Source organism: Suncus etruscus, unplaced genomic scaffold (assembly GCF_024139225.1).
Source record: "Suncus etruscus isolate mSunEtr1 unplaced genomic scaffold, mSunEtr1.pri.cur scaffold_112_ctg1, whole genome shotgun sequence".
NCBI classification, from domain to species: domain Eukaryota; kingdom Metazoa; phylum Chordata; class Mammalia; order Eulipotyphla; family Soricidae; genus Suncus; species Suncus etruscus.
The window spans coordinates 20,966-40,420 of record NW_026060342.1 but is presented as its reverse complement, the minus strand read 5'-3'; the positions used below and the strand labels follow the sequence as shown (position 1 = coordinate 40,420).

Below are 19,455 nucleotides of genomic sequence, written 5' to 3'. Positions count from 1 at the left end.
CCCAGATATGATTGCCACATATCCGGTTGGGAAAAACAATCTAGCCTTCTGTTCATACTCAGGATCTATACAAGAGCCTGGAGTTTTCATGATAGAGAAATCAGTGTTGACCTTTTATATAGTTGTAGGGGAGAAAGGCTTTCCTGGAAGTAGAGCATTCAAGACAAAATAGGTCATGTTTATTCTTTATATAGTAAGGAAAGAATACTCTAAGTCAGATATTGATAAAGTCAAGTGCACCAGAAAGAAGCATATTTACCTCATATTTTCTTTCCTGTGTACAGTCACATACATTTCGTAGACTCTTCCTTGGGGAATAGCCCCAGCTGGAATCAGCAAGCTTACTCCTGAAGAGCAAAAAAGAAAAGCAATGTCACAAGAACTTTAAGTCAAAGAAAACTATTAAATGCCTTTGACCCCAGAGAAAGGGAAGGCAACTTGGTGACCATGTAGTTAGAGGTCTACTTACTTTTTTTTTGTCCCCACTCAGAAAAATATTTCCAGTTGCCATACTTGGCTTTGTTATTGACTTTTTCCTTACCCTTTTCCTTATCCTCTGTAATGTTAGGAAGGTACTTAAAGGAACAATATCATTTTTTTTAATAGTCTTGTTTTCTTAAAAATGTTGGCAGATGGTTTCAATGTTTTCCTTGTAAAATAAGGAAAAGCCAGCAATTGCTCTTAACATTTCAAAAAGCTGTAGTAATGCATAATTTATAATTAAAAAATCCTTCATGGGGACCAGAGTGGCACAAGGGGTAAGGCATCTGCCAAGCACGTGCTAGCTAGGGACTGACTGCAGTTCCATCCCCCCAAGCCAGGAGCTATTTCTGATCTCATAGCCAGGAGTAACCACTGAGCTTCACCGGTTGTGGCCCAAAAACAAACAAACAAACAAAATCCTTCAGAGTTTAAAAGTCAGGGTGCTAACCTCAACAATATCCAAATCAATATCCAAGAAATCTAGATATTCTAAAATATCTGGTTAGCATTAGTGTTTTCTATAACAAAATGGTAATTGGTGAGAAACTTTTCTCAACATAACTCTAGAAAAAGACAAAGCAAGTACCAGTTTTTCTCAATGAAATTTGAACAGTCTTTTCATTCAATTGCAGATTGATTCATTTGCTTAATAATGGATTGCACTGCCCAAGGCCAAAACAGAGATTTGAACTTTAGTTTGCATCAGAATCTTCACATGCACTCAGTAAAACACTGGTCTCAAAATCAGAAGACTTGTCATCCTTTGATCTGTGCAAAAGCCAAAATCACTATCTATGGATGACTGACTGTGACAACCATGACTGGGCAGAATATATCCTGGGACCAATAAAAAAGCTACAGTCTAGGTTTTGGCCTACGATCTGTACAACAAGCAAGATATCTAATTCCAGAGGTCTGACTGAGACAATGGCAAGTGAACTGTTCTTCTGGAAACATAGCAAAAGACTCTATCCCAGGCTCCATCCTAGGATCAGCGCAATTACCAAGACCACCGACTACAGAAGACTGATTAAAACGACAGTGAAGGAACAGAACTTCTAGAAGCGCAAAGAAAGACTTTATCATAAGCCCCATTCCTTGACCTGTGCAGATACCAAGATCTCTAGGTCTGATTTTATAACCCATGACGGAGCAGAAGTCTTCCACACACCACAAAAGGACCTAAGGGAGAGGAAATGAACACGCAAGGAGTCAGTAGTTATTCCCATGACAGTATACTTCAAGGGTGGAGAAACCCTGTATCTCTTAAGCCAAGGGAATTTCCTTTCTAATGTCCCCAATATTTACTGTGCCTATGCAGGAAAAAAAAAGACAAAATAATCTTTCTTACTTATTTATCTATTTATTTTTTTTTCTTTTTATACCATTATGTTTTTATTTTCAGGACTGTGGTTATTATGTGGTGCCTGTCTTTATTGCTGTAGTGCTCACTGGATTTTTTTGTTTGATATTTCCTTTTGTATTATTGTAGTGTTTCGCTTCCTTTTTCCCTTTTCTTCTCCCAAACTTAGGTTGAAAGCCTCTCTAGAAGGACTCCACCCATTTTCGGCTTATTTGATTTTTACCCCACTTCTTTGCTTTTCTTTTTATCAAACAGAACCACATAACTTGAACTATCTAGTTCCACCTCTCAAATTGAGCGGGAAATAATAGAGGGTACCAAGACCAAACAGTTGTATGATCACTAAGTCATAAGTTAGACACAGAGGGGATCACTTATACTAGCAGTCTAGGGGGCAAGTGTGGAGGATATGGGATGCAAGCTGGGAACAGGGTGGAGAGAGGACAACTTTGGTGATGGGAATTCCTCTGATTCAATGTTAATATGTACCTAAAATAATACTGTGAAAGATATGTAACCCACTTTGATCAAAACAAAAATTATTATAAAAAACATAAACAAAAGAAAACACTGGTCTCTGGGTAAACCCTTAGAGATAATGCTTCAGGAGCCTGGGGAATTTGGAGTTTAAATAAGTTGCTTGATTATGCAAATGATGGTGGTCTAGTGTGCTTCTAAGAACTACCTGCCTTCAAGTAAAGCACATACAAAGACAAAACTGCAGATAGACTATGTAGGTACTTGGCTGCAGGTAGTAGATCCTAATAAAAGCTGTTTAAATCATACCAATAAAATTGTATGGATCGTCAGTATATAAGTGCAGCATGGGTCCCTGTTGTGATGGCTAAGAGGTAAAAGCTAGTTTTCTTGTCTTTGAATAGCAAGAAAATGGAATATGTCAACTGAGCATAGGAAATATGTCATAACCATGTTGGAAAGCCTCAAGAATAAAGAATAGAGTTAAGAGGATAAGTTATTCAGAGGCCCTTGTGTTAAGTTGAAGACTTCTTGAGAAGAAGCTTGGTGTTAAAAAGTTCATTACCAGGGCGGAGTGACAGCACAAGACGTAAGGGTGTTTGCCTTGCATGGGGCCAAAACAGGACGGACCCCATTTCTATTTCCGGAATCCAATATGATTTCTGAGCACAGAGCCAGGAGTAATGTAATTTAACATTTAAGACTCTTATGGAGCTTAGTATCTAACAGTATCTAACCAAATAATATTATAAAAGAACAAAGGATTCTACAAAGATATATCACTAGATAGATATATTATTACCTTATATCTGGTAAAACCTTGTGATTGAAGACCATAATAATTATGTGAGTTAAGAGAACTAAATTATTCCTGGCACAGGGGACCATATGGGATGCTGCAGATCCAACCTGCATCTGTCCTGGGTCAGCTGCATCCAAGGCAAACGCCCTACCACTGTGCTACCACTCTGGCTCCTAAAAATGAATATTCTGTGATACTGTTTTCTGTAATAAATTGGTACAGAACCAATGAATATTGTTGAGACCTGAATTCTTTAAAAGGAGGGATGCCATTTTGTAAAAGCCACATGGCAGGCTTCTGAGCAGGGAGAAACACCATTTTGTAAGGACCACATGGTGAAAGCCTATTTCCATAGACCTCGCCCCAAGCTACCTGGCTATTCCAGGTAGCCTATCAGGAAAGGACAAGGGAGCAGTAGGAAGATACCCCTAGACAAGAGCCTATCATTTTAAGGATCATCAGAAAGCTGGAATCTCCCTATAACCCTCCCTATATAATCTTCCTCATGAACTTGGGCAGGGCTCATCTCCTTCGGGGAATGGCCCTGACTGGCCAGGCTGGATGTCTTGTTGGCAGACGAATTAAATTATTAAACTTTATTCCAGTTGTATGGTCTCATCCTTCTACTCTGGAACCCTACAATATGTTTTCTAATTAATTTGTCCTTTAACAATATGATAACAATAGTGAGGGCTGTTGGCTTGATCCTGCCTTCCAAAGCTCTATTAAAAAGGTCAATGTGCCTTCCGGCCTTCTAGCTCTGGAAGGATCTCCTTCCTTCCTGGGAGCTGGGAGGTTCTGCCAGCATGGCGTTTGGCAGCCCTCCGCCATGCCAAAGGCCTCTTTAACAAGGGCTAAGAAGGGGTGCGGGACATGGGTCACCCCAGGACCCCTCTACCTCCTTCCTCCAGAATCCAGGGCTTTTCCTGGCCACATGACTGAGCAAGCCAGCAAGGTGGGTCCTTTGGAGGAGCTTGTTGGTTTCCCTAGGCTTTCCCCATTTCCCTCCCAGCACCAAAGGGAAGGGCTGGGGTGGGGGCTCTGACCTTCCGGCCTTCTATCTCAAAAAGGATCTCCTTCCTTCCTGGGAGTCGGAGGGTCTCCAGCATGGTGTTTGGCAGCCTTCCGCCATGCCAAAGGCCTCTTTAACCAGGCCTAGGAAGGGGTATGGGACATGGGTCACCGCAGCACCCCTCTACCTCCTTCCTCTGGAACTCCAGGGCTTTTCCTGGCCACATGGCTGGGCAAGCCAGTGAGGTGGGAATAGCAGCACAATAGGTTCTGGCTTTAGGACTTACCAGGGAAGTTTCCTTATTAAACCTGTCCATTGTAAAACCACGCGTGGAACACGTGGATATCATTGTGTTTCATCTGCTTTTCATAATCTGAAAGCCATCCAGGAGCTCATTTTATTCCTTTACTCTCTCACTCCCATCTCTTGTTACCCCACATTTAACCATTTTTCTGTACTAAAGATTTTTGTTTTGGCCAAGGTGGATTACATATCTTTCACAGTTATTTTTTGGGGGGAGTCTGAAGCATCAGCAGGCAACACGTCACAACAAGGTTCCATGCTGTAGGCTTTTTGGCCAAGATAAGGTGAAAATGCAGCCTTGGTTGCTCCCCACAGCCTTCTCTCTCCTTCCTCCCCATCCCCAGGGTTATTCCAGGACACCTGCTCAGGGTCCCAGCAAGTGGGTTCTGGCAAGGTGCAATTTAAAAGAGACCCCAGGCTTTCTTGTTCCTGCAATGGGCTGGGAGGGTACTGGTGAACTTTCAACTTCCAGCAATTAGGAAGCAAATGCCTCTCGGGGAGTCAGAAGCTTCAGCAGGCAACAAGGGAAGGACATGGCTCTATGTGCTCTTCACTTGTCCAAATCACAGGCCAAAGTGGTGTCTTAGAAACACCCCCCTCCCTCTTGACTATTTCTAAAACATAAAAGGGACACGTGTGTCTCCTTTGTATATCTCAGATGTAATCCCTTAACATCTATAACTCTTTTCGAACATCCTCATATAGTGACAATTTTGCCCACTGAATTTGTTATTTGATTGTTTAATTTCCCCCTTTGAGATCTGTTTTATAAGCAGTACTGGTAGAAGAGCATCTCTGTATAGATTTCATGTTTGAACCAAGTTATGGGGAATGTTGGACTTTATTTGTCGGCCCCCAGATGCACCAACAATATCTGTGGCATCGCTTCTCTTTTGCATAGGCACATTAAAATGGGAAAATAATACATATGCAAACAAGTTCTTTTCTAATAGAGATGGGCACACAAATTTGGTAATGCAATTAGACCTTTTACCCTGAACATTGGTAAAATGATACAGCTTAGGCCTCAGAAGAATGGGCATCACCCACACACACCTGAACAATGGATACCATCTATGGAAACAATCACAATTGTCTATAACATTACCAGGATCCAAGCCTCTACCAGGGAAGACCTACCACTGCTTTGGCATTGACTTACTTCAAAGAGTAATCCCAACACCCAGACGACTCAGCAACAATCTGCATGCAGGGCAGATCGCTCCGCATTTAATGGTATGCTGAAATTAGAGTATGCTCCACATCAGCCTGACATTGATAAAAGAAATGCACAGAATCCAGAGTCTTTAAATATAAGAATCTGATACCAACAATAGCTAAAGTGTGAAAAAGTTTCACCGGGACCATGAAGAATGACTCGGGTTGGACAGACTGGTATGCCTGGAACCCAGAGTCTCTCTTATGCCAATAAACTTCTGGGGTGAGGCCTTTTTGTAATCAGGTCAAGAATTTTTTTCCATTTTCCCCATTTTTCTAGACCTATACAAACAACGGCGATTCCCACTATCACACCTTTACCATATTTTTTTACTCTTATCCTTTAAGGAAAAAACAACAACTTACTGAACTTGAAAACAAATAACTGTAGTAGAATGCCTATCTCGAATACAGGCAGGGGATGGGAAGGGGGAGGGGGTAATGTTACACTGGTGAAGGGGGGTGTTCTTGTTATGACTGTAACCCAACTATGATCATGTTACTTAAATAAAAAATATATTTCAAAAAAAAAGTCAATGTATGGGGCCGGCAAGGCGGCGCTAGAGGTAAGGTGTCTGCCTTGCAAGAGATAGCCAAGGAAGGATCCCCCCCGTGTCCCATATGGTCCCTCCAAGCCAGGGGCAATTTCTGAGCACTTAGCCAGGAGTAACCCCTGAGCATCAAACGGGTGTGGCCTGAAAAACTACACATACAAAAAATACATTCCCTTAAAAGGTCAATGTGAGTTCCAAATAGCAGTTTTGTAAGAAAGTGAGGAATGCTTCTAAAGAAAGTATTTATCTAGTGCACAAGTCTCAAACTCATGGCCTGTGGGGCTGTTTGCGGCCCTCTGTACAACATTTTGTGGCCCGCAGCTGGCCTTCATATATCACAGTATTCGCGATTATTCGCTTACCGAATAATCGCAATAAAAATCGCATTAGTAAGAAAAAATCGCATTAAACATTCACATACCCCGAGCAGTTCCATTCAGGGTATGCAAATGTTTAATGCGAGTTTTTGCAATTGTTTTTTCTTACTAATGCGGTTTTTTATTGCGAATATTCAGTTAGCGAAATCCCTTATGTGGCCCTGCTTCAGCCTGACTTTGCCTTCTGCGGCCCCCAGGTAAATTTAGTTTGAGACCCCTGATCTAGTGTTTAAAAGAAAAAAAAATGGTTTCATTGATTTCGTGGAGGTAATGTTTGGTTTAGTCTGAAAACTGTTTTGGGTTAGATAGGCTATGGTGAAATTTTCAGGACTAATGAAGAATAGATTTTGGTACAAATTTACCTTTTCAAACTGTATTTTTGCCACTTTCACCTTTAGGAATTACCTGAGTTGGGAATGATAAGGTGGCCCCCGAGGGCATTAAAGGTGCCAAATGCAGTACAGGATGGATCAGTCTGTTTTGCTAGACTGTGGTTCTTCAGATTTGGGGTCTCATTTTCCAACAAGGACTGTGTCATCTGAGGGGACAGTTTGGATGCAAACTCGGAGAGGTTATCTTGAGGGGTGACAGCGCCTGAAGTATTATAGACTTTTATTTTCAGGCTAGGCAGTGGATCCAGAATCGGAGAGTTGGTCATGGGGATTTTGTCGGAGACATCATGCAAAGCATAAACAGGTCCTCTGTACATGGCTGCAGCAGAGGTGAGGTCTGGGGGGACTGCCAGGAGATCTAAGTTGGAAAGAAAAAGAAAATTCCATTACATCCTTTATTCAAGTATTTCTTTCAATGTGACTTCCCCCTGATCATTTCTAGGCAATGTCAAAGCAACTTAGCAGATATTAAAGATGTGTAGATCCCAAGATCTGATGAAAATCAGGTAACTAGATAAATGAAGGTACATTTTATGATTTGTTATAAAACACAAACATGTTCATTCTTATTTTGCCTTAAGATATAGTTATTATTCATAGGTATTCATAAAGGATTTTGCTGTCTCAAGTGATTGAATTCTTAAACAATGATCCTCACTAGAAGTAATATTTATTATATTAGATAATATTTCCCATATACATGCATTTAGTTTCATCTGCAGAATACTATATTTATAGCAATAGAAATATCTGATCCAAAAGAAGATACAGACTCAATCAATCAGCCCATTAATGTGGTATGTGTGTTTCTGTATGTGCAAGCATACTTGTGGCTCTGTGTGTGGGCAGTGGGATAGGTACCCTCACACAAGTGCTCAAGAACATGGAGTCCACTTCTATGGATATGGAGCTATGAGAAATAAGGTTACCAAGAATATTGTTACTTGTAGGTTAGGTGATTAGAGCTGCTTAGGCTCAGGGACCATAATTGTTATACTTGGTTCTTGGAGGGGAAGACACAGCACTGAAATTCAAAATTAGGTTCTTAGGCAAATAAGACATGTGCCCTAACTCCCAAGATATTTTCCTGACCCAATCTGTGTGCCTTTTGTCAAAAGAAAATTATGAAATATAACAGAGATTGCTGGTACAGAAAGAAACCACACGATCTATCTTTTAAACTCTACTTCGTTCCATGAGTGAAGTCAATTAGAAACTAGCAAAATGAAACACAATTTTTACTCTTTATGGTCCTTCCATTCCAATCAATCAGATGAAGTGACTTTCACACATCCCAAAGCTAGGAGAGAGATTGTGGACTTGCACATGTATGTCACAGGGTGGGATGCAATGGTAGTTGACCTTGTCTTGCAGCTTTGATGTTTATGGGCTGAAAGCCTCCGTTGAGTGCTGAAGAGTCAATAATCTCAGACTCAAAGTCTCGGTGCTTCTTCCGATACACAAATAGGGCTACCGCAAGAGAAATGGCCAGGCAAACTATCACAGCAATCACAACGCCCACATACACAGCTATTTCATCCGAATTTGGAGCAGCTAGAGGGGGAAAGGAAACATTAGTTACGTAAGAAAAAATCCCTCCATAGAAACATATTTTATGTGATTTTTCCAAATACCTCTTGCTTGCTTAATTTCAAATATACTTTTAAAAACTCATATAAGGCTACTGTTACCTTTTGGTAAAAATTTTTCTCTGATTTTCTTGCTCTTCGTGCATCCATCTTCTAATCCATCTTAAATTGGGGCAACATAACAGTTCATTTATAAAGGGGCATCCAAAGAATTGGAGCTAAAATCAACCCCAGACCATAGAGGAAAAGCAAACACCACACATTTTGGGTGAAGAATAGTTTTGAAGTTACTGATTTAAAAAAATAAACATAAAACACTCCATCAGACATATCTGGCATGTTCTGACTTCGAATATTTATTGAAGCAAAATATTTCCTAATTATCATTGAAACTCATAAATTCACTTTCCACAGCATTTCTCTTACCTTCTTTTAAATCATGAAAGAGTGGGTGAGAATGGTATAAGTAAGCGCATTATGTTTTAGGAACAAGGTGTGAAGGGTGTGTGTTCTTTCAGAAGTAGAATTTTAACACAAATTCATTCAGGTCTACCTCTGAGAACACTGAGCTCTTTATATTGTTTTTTATTGAGAGAATTACATGTAAACTACTCATTACTGGAAAACGGCACTTCTGTCTGATCCTGTCCCCATAAGATGCAGTCTTGGTTCAATGATCCGAAAGGCCACACTGCCCCAAAAAGCAATTCAACCTTTGACCAATACAGTGGTCAAATTACGGTCTGTTTCTAGGAAGAACAGGAAGAAGATTCTTATAAATTGTTATATGTTGTTGTGGCGAAACTTTCATCAGATGCCAAAGGTAACAGATGCTGACAATTAAAATCAAACAAAGAAAATGAAACCTGTCCTCATCTCCACTGACAAGTTTAAGTCTCTGTTTTAAGTTCATGATTCATCAACATTTTCCGGCAAAGTTAAGGAAGCTGCTGTGCTCCCTTTGAAAGGTGTTGGAACTTGGATGTCAAGAAATCAAGAACCATCTTTTTAGGCTCAATTTTATTTGAGACGAATACATTGTGTTTGTGTTTGCATGTGTATGTCTGTAGCTCCTGAAAACCTGATGGGGTCTCCAGATCTCCTAAAAGTTGAACTTCCTTTCTCTTGTGACTCTTAGCTTGTTATATCTATGGTGGTTCCTGGTCATCTAGGTTGATGACAACAGCTCCTCTGCTCAGCCACACTCCCATTTCTTGATGACTCTTGATACATTGACAATATGAAATAGTTCTCTATCGAAAATAACTTTTACTTATCCCTTTTAATGCTTTGAGTTTAAATTTACAGTCTGTGAATTGACTTTTTTTTTTCTTTCTGTTTAAGCTCTTCCAGAGTACAGTTTCAAGAATATCCACTTTCCGGCCAATTAACTCACTATTGCTAGGTATTCCCAGAACTCCAGGGCATCCTATCACTTCTAGTTCTGAGTGCCTGCTTGCAAGGCACTGGGTATTACCTGAGTTTCTCTGGCAGCAGTCTGAACCCTGGTCAAAATATTGGATTTAAATCGAGCGGTGGCGCTACTTGCAAGTGCTAGCCTAGGACGGACTTTGGTTCCATCCCTGGCATCCCGTATGGTCCCCCCAAGCCAGGAACGATTTCTGAGTGCCTAGCCAGGAGTAAACCCTGAGTGTCAATGGGTGTGGCCCCCAAACAAACAAAAACAAAACAAAACAAAAACCAAAAACTAAAACAAAAACCAAAAAACCCCAAATCTTTCATGCTTTACTACACAATGTAATTATTTATTCGACATTCATGAGTCCTAATGCAATAGATCTGTCTTTTCTATTCCTTTTTACTTTTAGCATTTGAACCCTATTATTTATAGAAGAATATTTCATAATATGTTTGTCAGCTACTGGTATTCATGTTTTGGATGAGAGACTGAGAGATTTTAAAGCTGGCAGAGACTTTAAATGACCTTTTCTTCTCTTTAGCAGTGAAAATCTAATTTTTTTAATGTCAGAATATATTAGGTATCTCATTCCATTATGTACATCTGTAATCCAAATAAAGGTAAACTTGAACGGAGGACATAACATTAAGTAAGTATTCAGCAACATAAAAACCAAACATCAAACTTACAAGAAAATCCATATTCATTCTGGGGTCTCTCTTCAGTTGAAATAGGATAAATGAAACCTTGAAAAGAAACAATAAAGAAAACAAAAAATGGAAACAAATTAAATGAATGACGGAAACAAAAGAAGCGATGTGAAAAATGTCTAAATGAAAAGAAAATAGAAAGAAACCCATGGTCTTTCTGACTTCGGGTCCAGCCCAGAATTTTGATGCTGTATATCCAGTCTGCTCAGGAGACTCATGGAGAATTAATAAGTAAGCAGATTGAATTTCAGGGCAAAAACTGGTCTCGAGTCACTAACTTTGGAGTGCTTAAAGTCTTTCTTTTATTGAGCATAAATTCTAATGGTTCTAATTTATTTCAGACATCAAGGGTCATTAGCATAAGGAAAATCTTTTTCCTTATCCCTGCCATATGCTTTAATTCCCAGGGCATACTCAGCAAAGCTTTAAACGGTTTCTTTATTCTTTTTTATTTAATCATAACAGCTTGCTCTGAGTGTAATAGGACTAAAGAAGACCCCTCACCATTGGTCAAAGGTTCACTGTCCATTTACTGTACTCATTTGAAATGACTACTTTTCCCTTTTCTTCTTAAGTGCACTTTTTGAATTTTCGATTGTTTCTGGCCCTTTCATTTAATAGAATACAAGAGTTTTCCCACTGGGGACAAAATAGTATATCTGAATGATTGAAACTGGAGAATTTTTATGTGAAACTATGACAAAAATCAATAAGGTTTAGATGTTACAAAGTTCTTTTGGGGAGAGTTTCATTGGACAAACATGGATATAAAACTAGCATTTTATTTTTTCTTCTTAGTGAATGATAAGTAGGAAACTGGCAATCTGCTTATGATGATGGTCGTAGTAGCAGGTGATAATAGAAGAAATAGAAGAATGAGAAATAATTTTGAAATGTAAGGCAAATAGATTGAAATGGACATATTTGCACATTTCAAAGTATAATTTGCAGTTGGCATAAATATTTAATATTTGACACCATATAACATCTGAACTCAGCAAATGAAAAAAAAAAACCCCATTTGGATTAAGCCAAAGATGATACATGTAAATTAAACTTTTCTAATAATGCTCAAAGGCAAACATGGTGGAGAAAGTGCATAAATCACAATTAATTATTTGAAATGAAAGGCTTATAACGGCTTAATACTGAAGACAGTGCTAAATCTTATTCCAGATAAATCTTTTGTGGTTTACAGAAAGAACTCTCAGTTTTTGCAAACTATTTATCTATTTGTGAGACTAATTCTAGAAAAGTCTGTGGTGTTCTCTTAATGAAACAGAGGTATGCAGTGGCAAAGGAAGGTTTGTTTTGAATTAATTTTTAATGCTTTATTTTAGAGCAATGACTGCAACCTCCTATTGTTCTATGAATATTATATTCCTTATTCCAGTTGTCTTATTCTATGTATTAGGTTTGATTTCATCTCAAACACTTGTGTCTAGTAATAACCTTTTCTCATTTGTATTCTTTGAACTCAATAAAGCGACATCTGGGACATAGACCAGGAGATCAAAAGTTATTTCTTTTTGAAACCCAAAGACTCACAATAAAAGCAAGCTGACTGTTAGTAGAGAAGGCTGATTAGATGCTGGCCTTATTTGGTAAGGATAATGGTAAATGAATGAATGTCAAAGTGGTTTTATTTTAGTTTTTGCAGGTTAACTGCTCAGAATTATGTATAGCATGGACCATTTGAGAATGTTCTGATTTCCCCCTGATAACTATCCTGTTTAAGTAGAGGAAACCATTTCATACCTGAGGAGATTTTCTAGAAAGATTTAGTTTGGTCTTTAATTTCTCACTATGAAGAAACTCTGGGGTTTCCCAAGTTAAAACTCACTTCTCAACATCATTTCTGCTCTTAACATATACACCAAAGTGCAATAGAAAAATGAACATTAGGGCTAGAATGATAATAGAGTAGGTAAGGCCTTGCATGTGGCCAACCTGGTTTCAATACCTGGCATCCTATATGGTCCCCAGAGCACTGCCAGGAGTTATACCTGCATACAGACCAGGAGTAACTCCTGAGCACTGGCAGGTGTGATCCCAAAATAAAACACAAAGAACTTTATAGTTTTAATTTTAATCTCAAAGTTTCTCAAATTCATGTAGGTCTTCCTGGCTCAGTATATAGTTTTGTGCCTTATGGTAGAGATTTGAGGTTTTTGTTTCATTCCTGGAATCCACATTGGTCCATTCAATCAATCATTTGCCCTGAACCTTATTAGGTTCAATTTTAGGCCTAGTAGTTTATGCCCAATAAGATGGACAAAATTTTCCTTAAACTAAAAAAGTATATGTAAACTAAGTAATAAAGTGATTATTTATACTGCTAAAGTACCCTTTTAACAATGCGAGAACAAATTGATAGTACAGTGCACAAGGCACTTGCCTTGCACATGACCGACTTGGATTTAATCCACAGCCTTCATCCACCAAACCCATCAGAATTGATCCCTGATTGAAGAACCAGAAGCAGGAGTAAGCTTAGTGCTCCACCAGTGTGGCGCCCCCCCCCCCCGGAAAAAAATCATACCAAAAAAAAAAAAAAAAACAATGAACAATTTAGGAAATCAGGAGTTTTCAGTTAAAGTAAATTAGAACCTGAAGGCAAAGAAGTAATCAGACTATCATTTGACTTCTCTATAGATGGAAACCAAAGAATAGACTTACAGAAATAGTTTTAATAAGTTGAAAAAAATCTATCAAACTATTTGGTGAACATTTTGCATCTGATCATGCTCTAAAATAAAATGAAATTCAAACCAACAATTATCACGTATTCTCCAGAGTCAATTAGGACTGATCCAGTCACATTTTTCACCCCGTAGATAATTTGGGCAAAATACTCTGAAGAATACAAATAAATGTACTGTATTTAGAAACTATTAATAGAAGTATTTAGAAAACACCTGTATTTATTTCAATTTTTTAGCTATACAACTAAACCATCTCTTAGGATCCTGGTATTCAGAAAAGATCTCAATGTTCTTTCCTCTAAACCAGGGAATACAGAATCACTTTCTAGCATTTGTTTATCTACTGCTCCATCTGATCCTTCTTTCATGTAACACTGGGGGACATTTTCTTCAGCTAATGAGGTGAGCATGCTGAGATAGGCCTCACAGTAATGAGAAATCACATCTTTGGCAGAACACAGTGCAAAATAATTGCTTTCCATTGCACTATCAACAATCTGGTCCAGAAACTGAAGATTTCCATTCACTTTTCCTATTTGAAAGTAAGACTGACCGAAAAAAGAACAAGAAATATTTTTTTAAATAATCTTTATTTAAGCACCTTAATTACAAACATAATTGTAGTTAGGTTTCAGTCATAAAAGAACACCTCCCTTCACCAATGCAACATTCCCATTACCAATGTCCCCCATCTCCCTCCTCATCCACCCCTACCTGTATTTGAGACAGGCATTCTGTTTCTCTCACTCATTAACATTGTTATGATAGTTGTCAGTGTAGTTATTTCTCTCATTGCACTCATCACTCTTTGTGGAAAGCTTCATATTAAGAACCAGTTCTTCCAGCCCTCATATTTATTGTCTTCGGGTTTTATTATAATAATGTCTTCTATTTTCCTTAAAACCCATAGAGGAGTGAGACTATTCTGTCTATCTCTCACCCTCTGACTTATTTCACTCAGCAAAAATAGTTTTCCATGTGCATCCACGTATAGAAAAATTTTGTGACTTTATCTCTCCTGATGACTGCATAATATTCCATTGTGTATATATACTACAAGTTTTTTTTTAGCTATTCATCTTTTGAAGGGCATCTTGGTTTTTTTGAGAGTATGGCTATTGTAAATAGTCGGCTACAATGAATATAGGTGTGAGGAAGAAATTTTTGTATTGTATTTTTGTGTTCCTAGAGTAAATCCCTAGGAGTGGTATAGTTGGATATATGAGAGCTCAATTTCCAGTTTTTTTGAGGAATCTCCATATTGTTTTACATGAAGGCTGGACTAACTGGCAATTTCCACCAGAAGTGAATAAGGGTTTCTTTCTCTCCCACATCCCCCACCAGCACTGATTGTTTCTTGTTCTTCATTATGTGTGCCAGTCTCTGTGGTGTAAATGGTACCCTCACTGTTGTTTTGATTTGCATCTCCCGTGATGACTAGTGAAGTGGAGCATTTTTTCATACTTTGGCCATTAGTTTTTTTTTTCTTTTGAGGAAGTGTCTGTCCTTTCTCCTCCCCCACTTTTTGATAGGGTTATCTTTCTTTTTCTTGTTAAGTTCTGGTTAAGACCTTGTATATCTTAGATATTAGTCCCTTCTCTTGATGGATATTGGGTGAATAATTTCTCCCATTTTGTGTGTGGCTTTTGTATTTTAGGTATTATTTTCCTTTAAGGTTTAGAAGCCTTCTCAGTTTAATATAATCCCATCTTCACTTACACTTGTTTGGAGAATGCTGCGTCCTCCTTGAGACGCCCTTTGGCCTCAATGTCATAGAGTGTTTTACATACATGTTGTTCTAATGTACTGTATGGTTTAGGTTCTACCAAGGTCTTTAATCCCATTTGAATTTAAACCTTTGTGCATGGTATAGATGAAGTCTAAGTTTGCTTTTTATCATGTGGCGGGCCAGTTCTCCAAACACCACTTGTTGAAGAGGCAAGAGCAAGAAATTGAGAAAAGAAGGTGAATTGAGTTTTCATTCTCAGGGCCTATAACCAGAATACTAGCCCTCAGCAATGAGCTAGAAGCATTTTGTCAAGCCACTTCCTTCTCTTAGTATCCATGTTTTAAATTTCTGTATGGGGACACTGCACTTCCACAGCTATGGAAAGGATAAAATGAGAAGTATGTAGTGCTAGAATGTTACACAGTATCAATAAATGATGAATAGATTAGTATCAAGATGGTGCCCTTGGTAAGCACAATGACAATCTGGGTTATGGGATTTTATTTGCAAAGTTGATCTACACAGCTTATTTGTGTAATGAATGACCTTAAGAATGTGTTTGAATTTCTGATTTTGTTGTTACCTCAAAGACAAGGAATTCAGTTTTAATGAGAAACCACCTCTTCAAATACTTTAGACTCTTTACCCTCTTCTTTTTAAAAAAAAATTATTTGTAGTTTCGTGGCTTTTGGCAATGATATAGAAGTGTATTTCTGAAGGAGACTCTGAGAGCCAGACAGCACCTTGATATAAAAACAGTTTCTCAACCAGAAGTGATGATGCCATTAGGAAGTGGAAAAAAAAGAGTTGCTTTGTTTGCACAATAATTAGGGCATGCTTGTGACTTTTAGTGAGAGCCAGGCACACTGTGTGGTCCTGCTTGAAAAGAACAACTTTTGCCTGGATGAACTGTTCATAAAAAAATACCACTTCATTGATAGCTCTTGAAATGTCTCTTGGACTGATAAAAGAAAGAGCTATGAAAATGTTCTTGCTTCATGATCTTAATTTCATTGTTGAATTGTGTGTGTGTGTGTGTGTGTGTGTGTGTGTGTGTGTGTGTTGCTTTTTAAGTCACTCCCTGTGATACTCAGGGGTTACTTCTGGCTATGAGCTAGGGAATTACTCCTGGCTGGGGGGCCATATGGGACGCCAGAATCGAACTGAGGTCCATCCTGGATAAGCCGCCATGTGCAAGGCAAACGCCCTACCACTGTGCTGTCACTCAGGCCTTGAGTGTTGTGTATGGCCGTTACACCTCAGAACCATCGGCTAGACAGGGTGGCAGACGCGTGCTCCGAGCTGAAGGGGAAAGACCTCATCCTCCATCCCTCCCATCAAGTCAACCTCTTCAGGGGCTGACTTGCAACACTTGAGAACACCCATTTTTAAAGAAGAGATTCTACTGACTAAAAAAATAGGGACTTAAGGAATTGTGATTGTAGAAACTTCACTGGACACTTTGAAAGCAGCCTTAAGAAACACTGTCTTAAATCGTTCTTGAAATTATTAGTGTGTTGAAAATAATTTCACAATTAATCAAAACACCATGCTGAACACATTTTCTGACTTAAATTTGTAAGAGGGTAGCTGAAGTTCAGTGGTTCCAAAGTACATTTTTCCCAAACTATAGAATAAATAAATGTAAAGTCAGATGATTATAGTAATACTGTATAGCATATTTGAAAGTTGAAAGAGTGTCGATCTCAATAGTTATTACCACTAAAAAACTGTATGACCATAAGCTTAATCAGGTTTGTGGATATCATTTTGCAATGTATTAAAATTAATGCATGTATATTATAATATATAGGGACTCTTTACACCTGTAACAAATGTAAAATTTAATAACACATGCCAATAAAAATACTTGTACTGATATTAAACTATGTGGAAAAATTGATTAAATTAAATCTGCATAGCAATTTACCCTCAATGTACAAAATTTATTGTGCTCTGATATCTGACTTCCCTTAACACTGAAAAGACTTAACAACAACGACCTGCTTACTGGACAGGGCTTTCTGCATTGCCCTTTAATTGTGAGGTGAAACTAGAGGATGCTCCACACCAGCCTGATTTTAATGTAGGATAGGCAGATTCCAGGATCATTAATACAGAAACCTCATGCCAACTATAGAGACTTTGTGAAAAATAAAAACTGTATTGACACTACAGGACAAGGACTTGGATTGAACAACTAGCTTGCCTGGAACCTAGAGTTGGTCTTATGCCCCAGGAAAGTTCAGGGGTAAGATCTCCTTGTATTTAGCCAAGGGTTTTCCTTTCCATGTCCCCCATATTTTGGTGGGCCTATGTACAACAATATTTGCCACTCTAAACACCATTTTTACTGTGCTCCTTTGACTCTAAACCTTAAAAAAAAAAAACCACTTAAACTTTTGATGTTAACTCAAACTAATATGCATGTGCATGAAAATGTAAAAAAAAATCGTTTGCCTTCAATGTTTAAGGAGTCACATAAATTTCATGGCTTTAGATTGCTTTGTGTACTGTTAAGAAATGTCATAATGTACTACAATCTGGGGACTTGTGGACAAAGTATTGTACATGGGTTCTGTTTTATTTTTCTTAATGTTCTTTGACTGTAAGTTCAAAATTTAGGCGTCAGCAAGGGGATTTTTTCTGAGAATTCTGTATATGGGTGATTGTCCTTTCCCCGTAACTTTACCTTATCCTCTTTCTTTGCATCATTGTTCTCATAATTAAAAATTAAAAAACAAAGAAATACATTCACAATAAATTTATTTTCAATTGTAATAGGATCCATAGCGGTGGCGCAAGTGGTAAGGCATCCGCCTTGCCTGCACTAGCCTAGGACAGACCAACAATTTAATCCTCTGGTGTCCCATATGGTCCCCAAGCCAGGAGCGATATCTGAGGGCATATCCAGGAGTAACCCCTGACATCACTGGGTGTGGCAAAACCAAAAAAAAAAAAAAAGGAATATAAACTTTTTGTGTTACATCTTTTTCTTTCCTTTTTTTGGGAAGAGAGATTGGGGCCCCTACCTTGCTGTGTTCAGGGCTTACTACGTGTCTGTGTTCAGCAGTCACTTCTGGAGATTCTCAGGGACCATATGTGGTGATGGGGACTGAAACGAAGATTAGGGGCATGCAAAGCTAGAGCCTTACTGGCTTTGCTATCTCTATAGGCTAAGTGAACTTTTTTTTTTATAGAAAAAAGTCACCAGCACATGTCCTAATGTAATAAATGTCAGAAGCCCTGTGCATTTAACTACGCAAATTTCTTAAGAACAGTTTATATCTAATCCTTGTAAACTACACTCAGAATTAGTTAAAAATAGATCATTGCTTCCCTGTATTAACCCCTAAAAATAGATCATTGCTTCCCTGTATTAACCCCTTTCTATCTACTGACTAATGACTATCTACTGACTAATGTGCATAAAGAAAAATGTTAAAGTCATACAAAAGAGGACTACAGACTCAACAGGTTTCTCTAAGTATTGACAATAACGGATTTAACTGAAAAAGACACAGGAGTGCAGGATGTATTATTTACAATTCAAATATAGTCAAATAGTAATTTAACGGGATGAAATTATTCAAGTAAAACATGTCTCCATTTGAAGCAATATTGCTGCTTTTAGTGAGAAAACTAAGAAACTTTCCCCCTAAGTGAAACAACTTCTTCAAATATTTTAGAAAAAATAATGTTTCCTTGAAGAACAATAAACCAGAAAACAAAAAGAAAACATCAGTTATTAGAGGGATGATAGCATTGGAAAAGTGATAGTAAGCATGGAAAGCAGACAACAATTTGTTTCATCTTTCCTAGAATCTACACAGAAAAAGACATGCTTATTACATGAGGACATTGGGTTCCCATATTGGTTTGCACTAAATTGTTGTGGGGCATTGGGTATGCTGCATCAATTCCATGTCTTAATTTTTCATTGGCCAAAAAGAGCTATTCATAGGGTTATGCTTGACAACCTTGAAAAGGGTTATGTTTGGAAAGTTATACTTGAAAGATTATTATTATTGTTATTGTTATTATTGTTTTTGTTTTTGGGCCACACCCGGTGATATTCAGGGGTTACTCCTGGCTATGCACTCAGAAATCACTCCTTGCTTGGGGGAAGCATATGGGACGTCAAGGGATCAAACTGCGGTCTGTCCTAGGCTAGCATGGGCAATTTCTGAGCACATAGCCAGGAATAACCCCTGAGTGTCACCGGGTGTGTCCCCTCCCCCCAGAAAAAAGGAACCCTAAAAACATTAAATAATAAACTCTAAAGAATGAATCCAAAACTTGAAAATTCTATGTATCTGTA

At 38.3% G+C, this 19,455-nt stretch overlaps 1 protein-coding gene across 1 annotated transcript in view; it reads right to left on the bottom strand.

Moving 5' to 3' along the window:
* Positions 1-255: 255 nt before the first annotated feature.
* Positions 256-19,455, bottom strand: part of LOC126000686 (netrin receptor UNC5C-like) — a gene marked incomplete at its 5' end in the record, with an annotated part of 29,381 nt that continues 10,181 nt past the window's right edge. The window contains 3 exons of the mRNA XM_049767846.1: positions 256-347; positions 6,995-7,339; positions 8,344-8,535. Of these exons, the coding sequence (XP_049623803.1) occupies positions 256-347; positions 6,995-7,339; positions 8,344-8,535 (629 nt within the window). The remainder of the gene's footprint in view (positions 348-6,994; positions 7,340-8,343; positions 8,536-19,455) is intronic.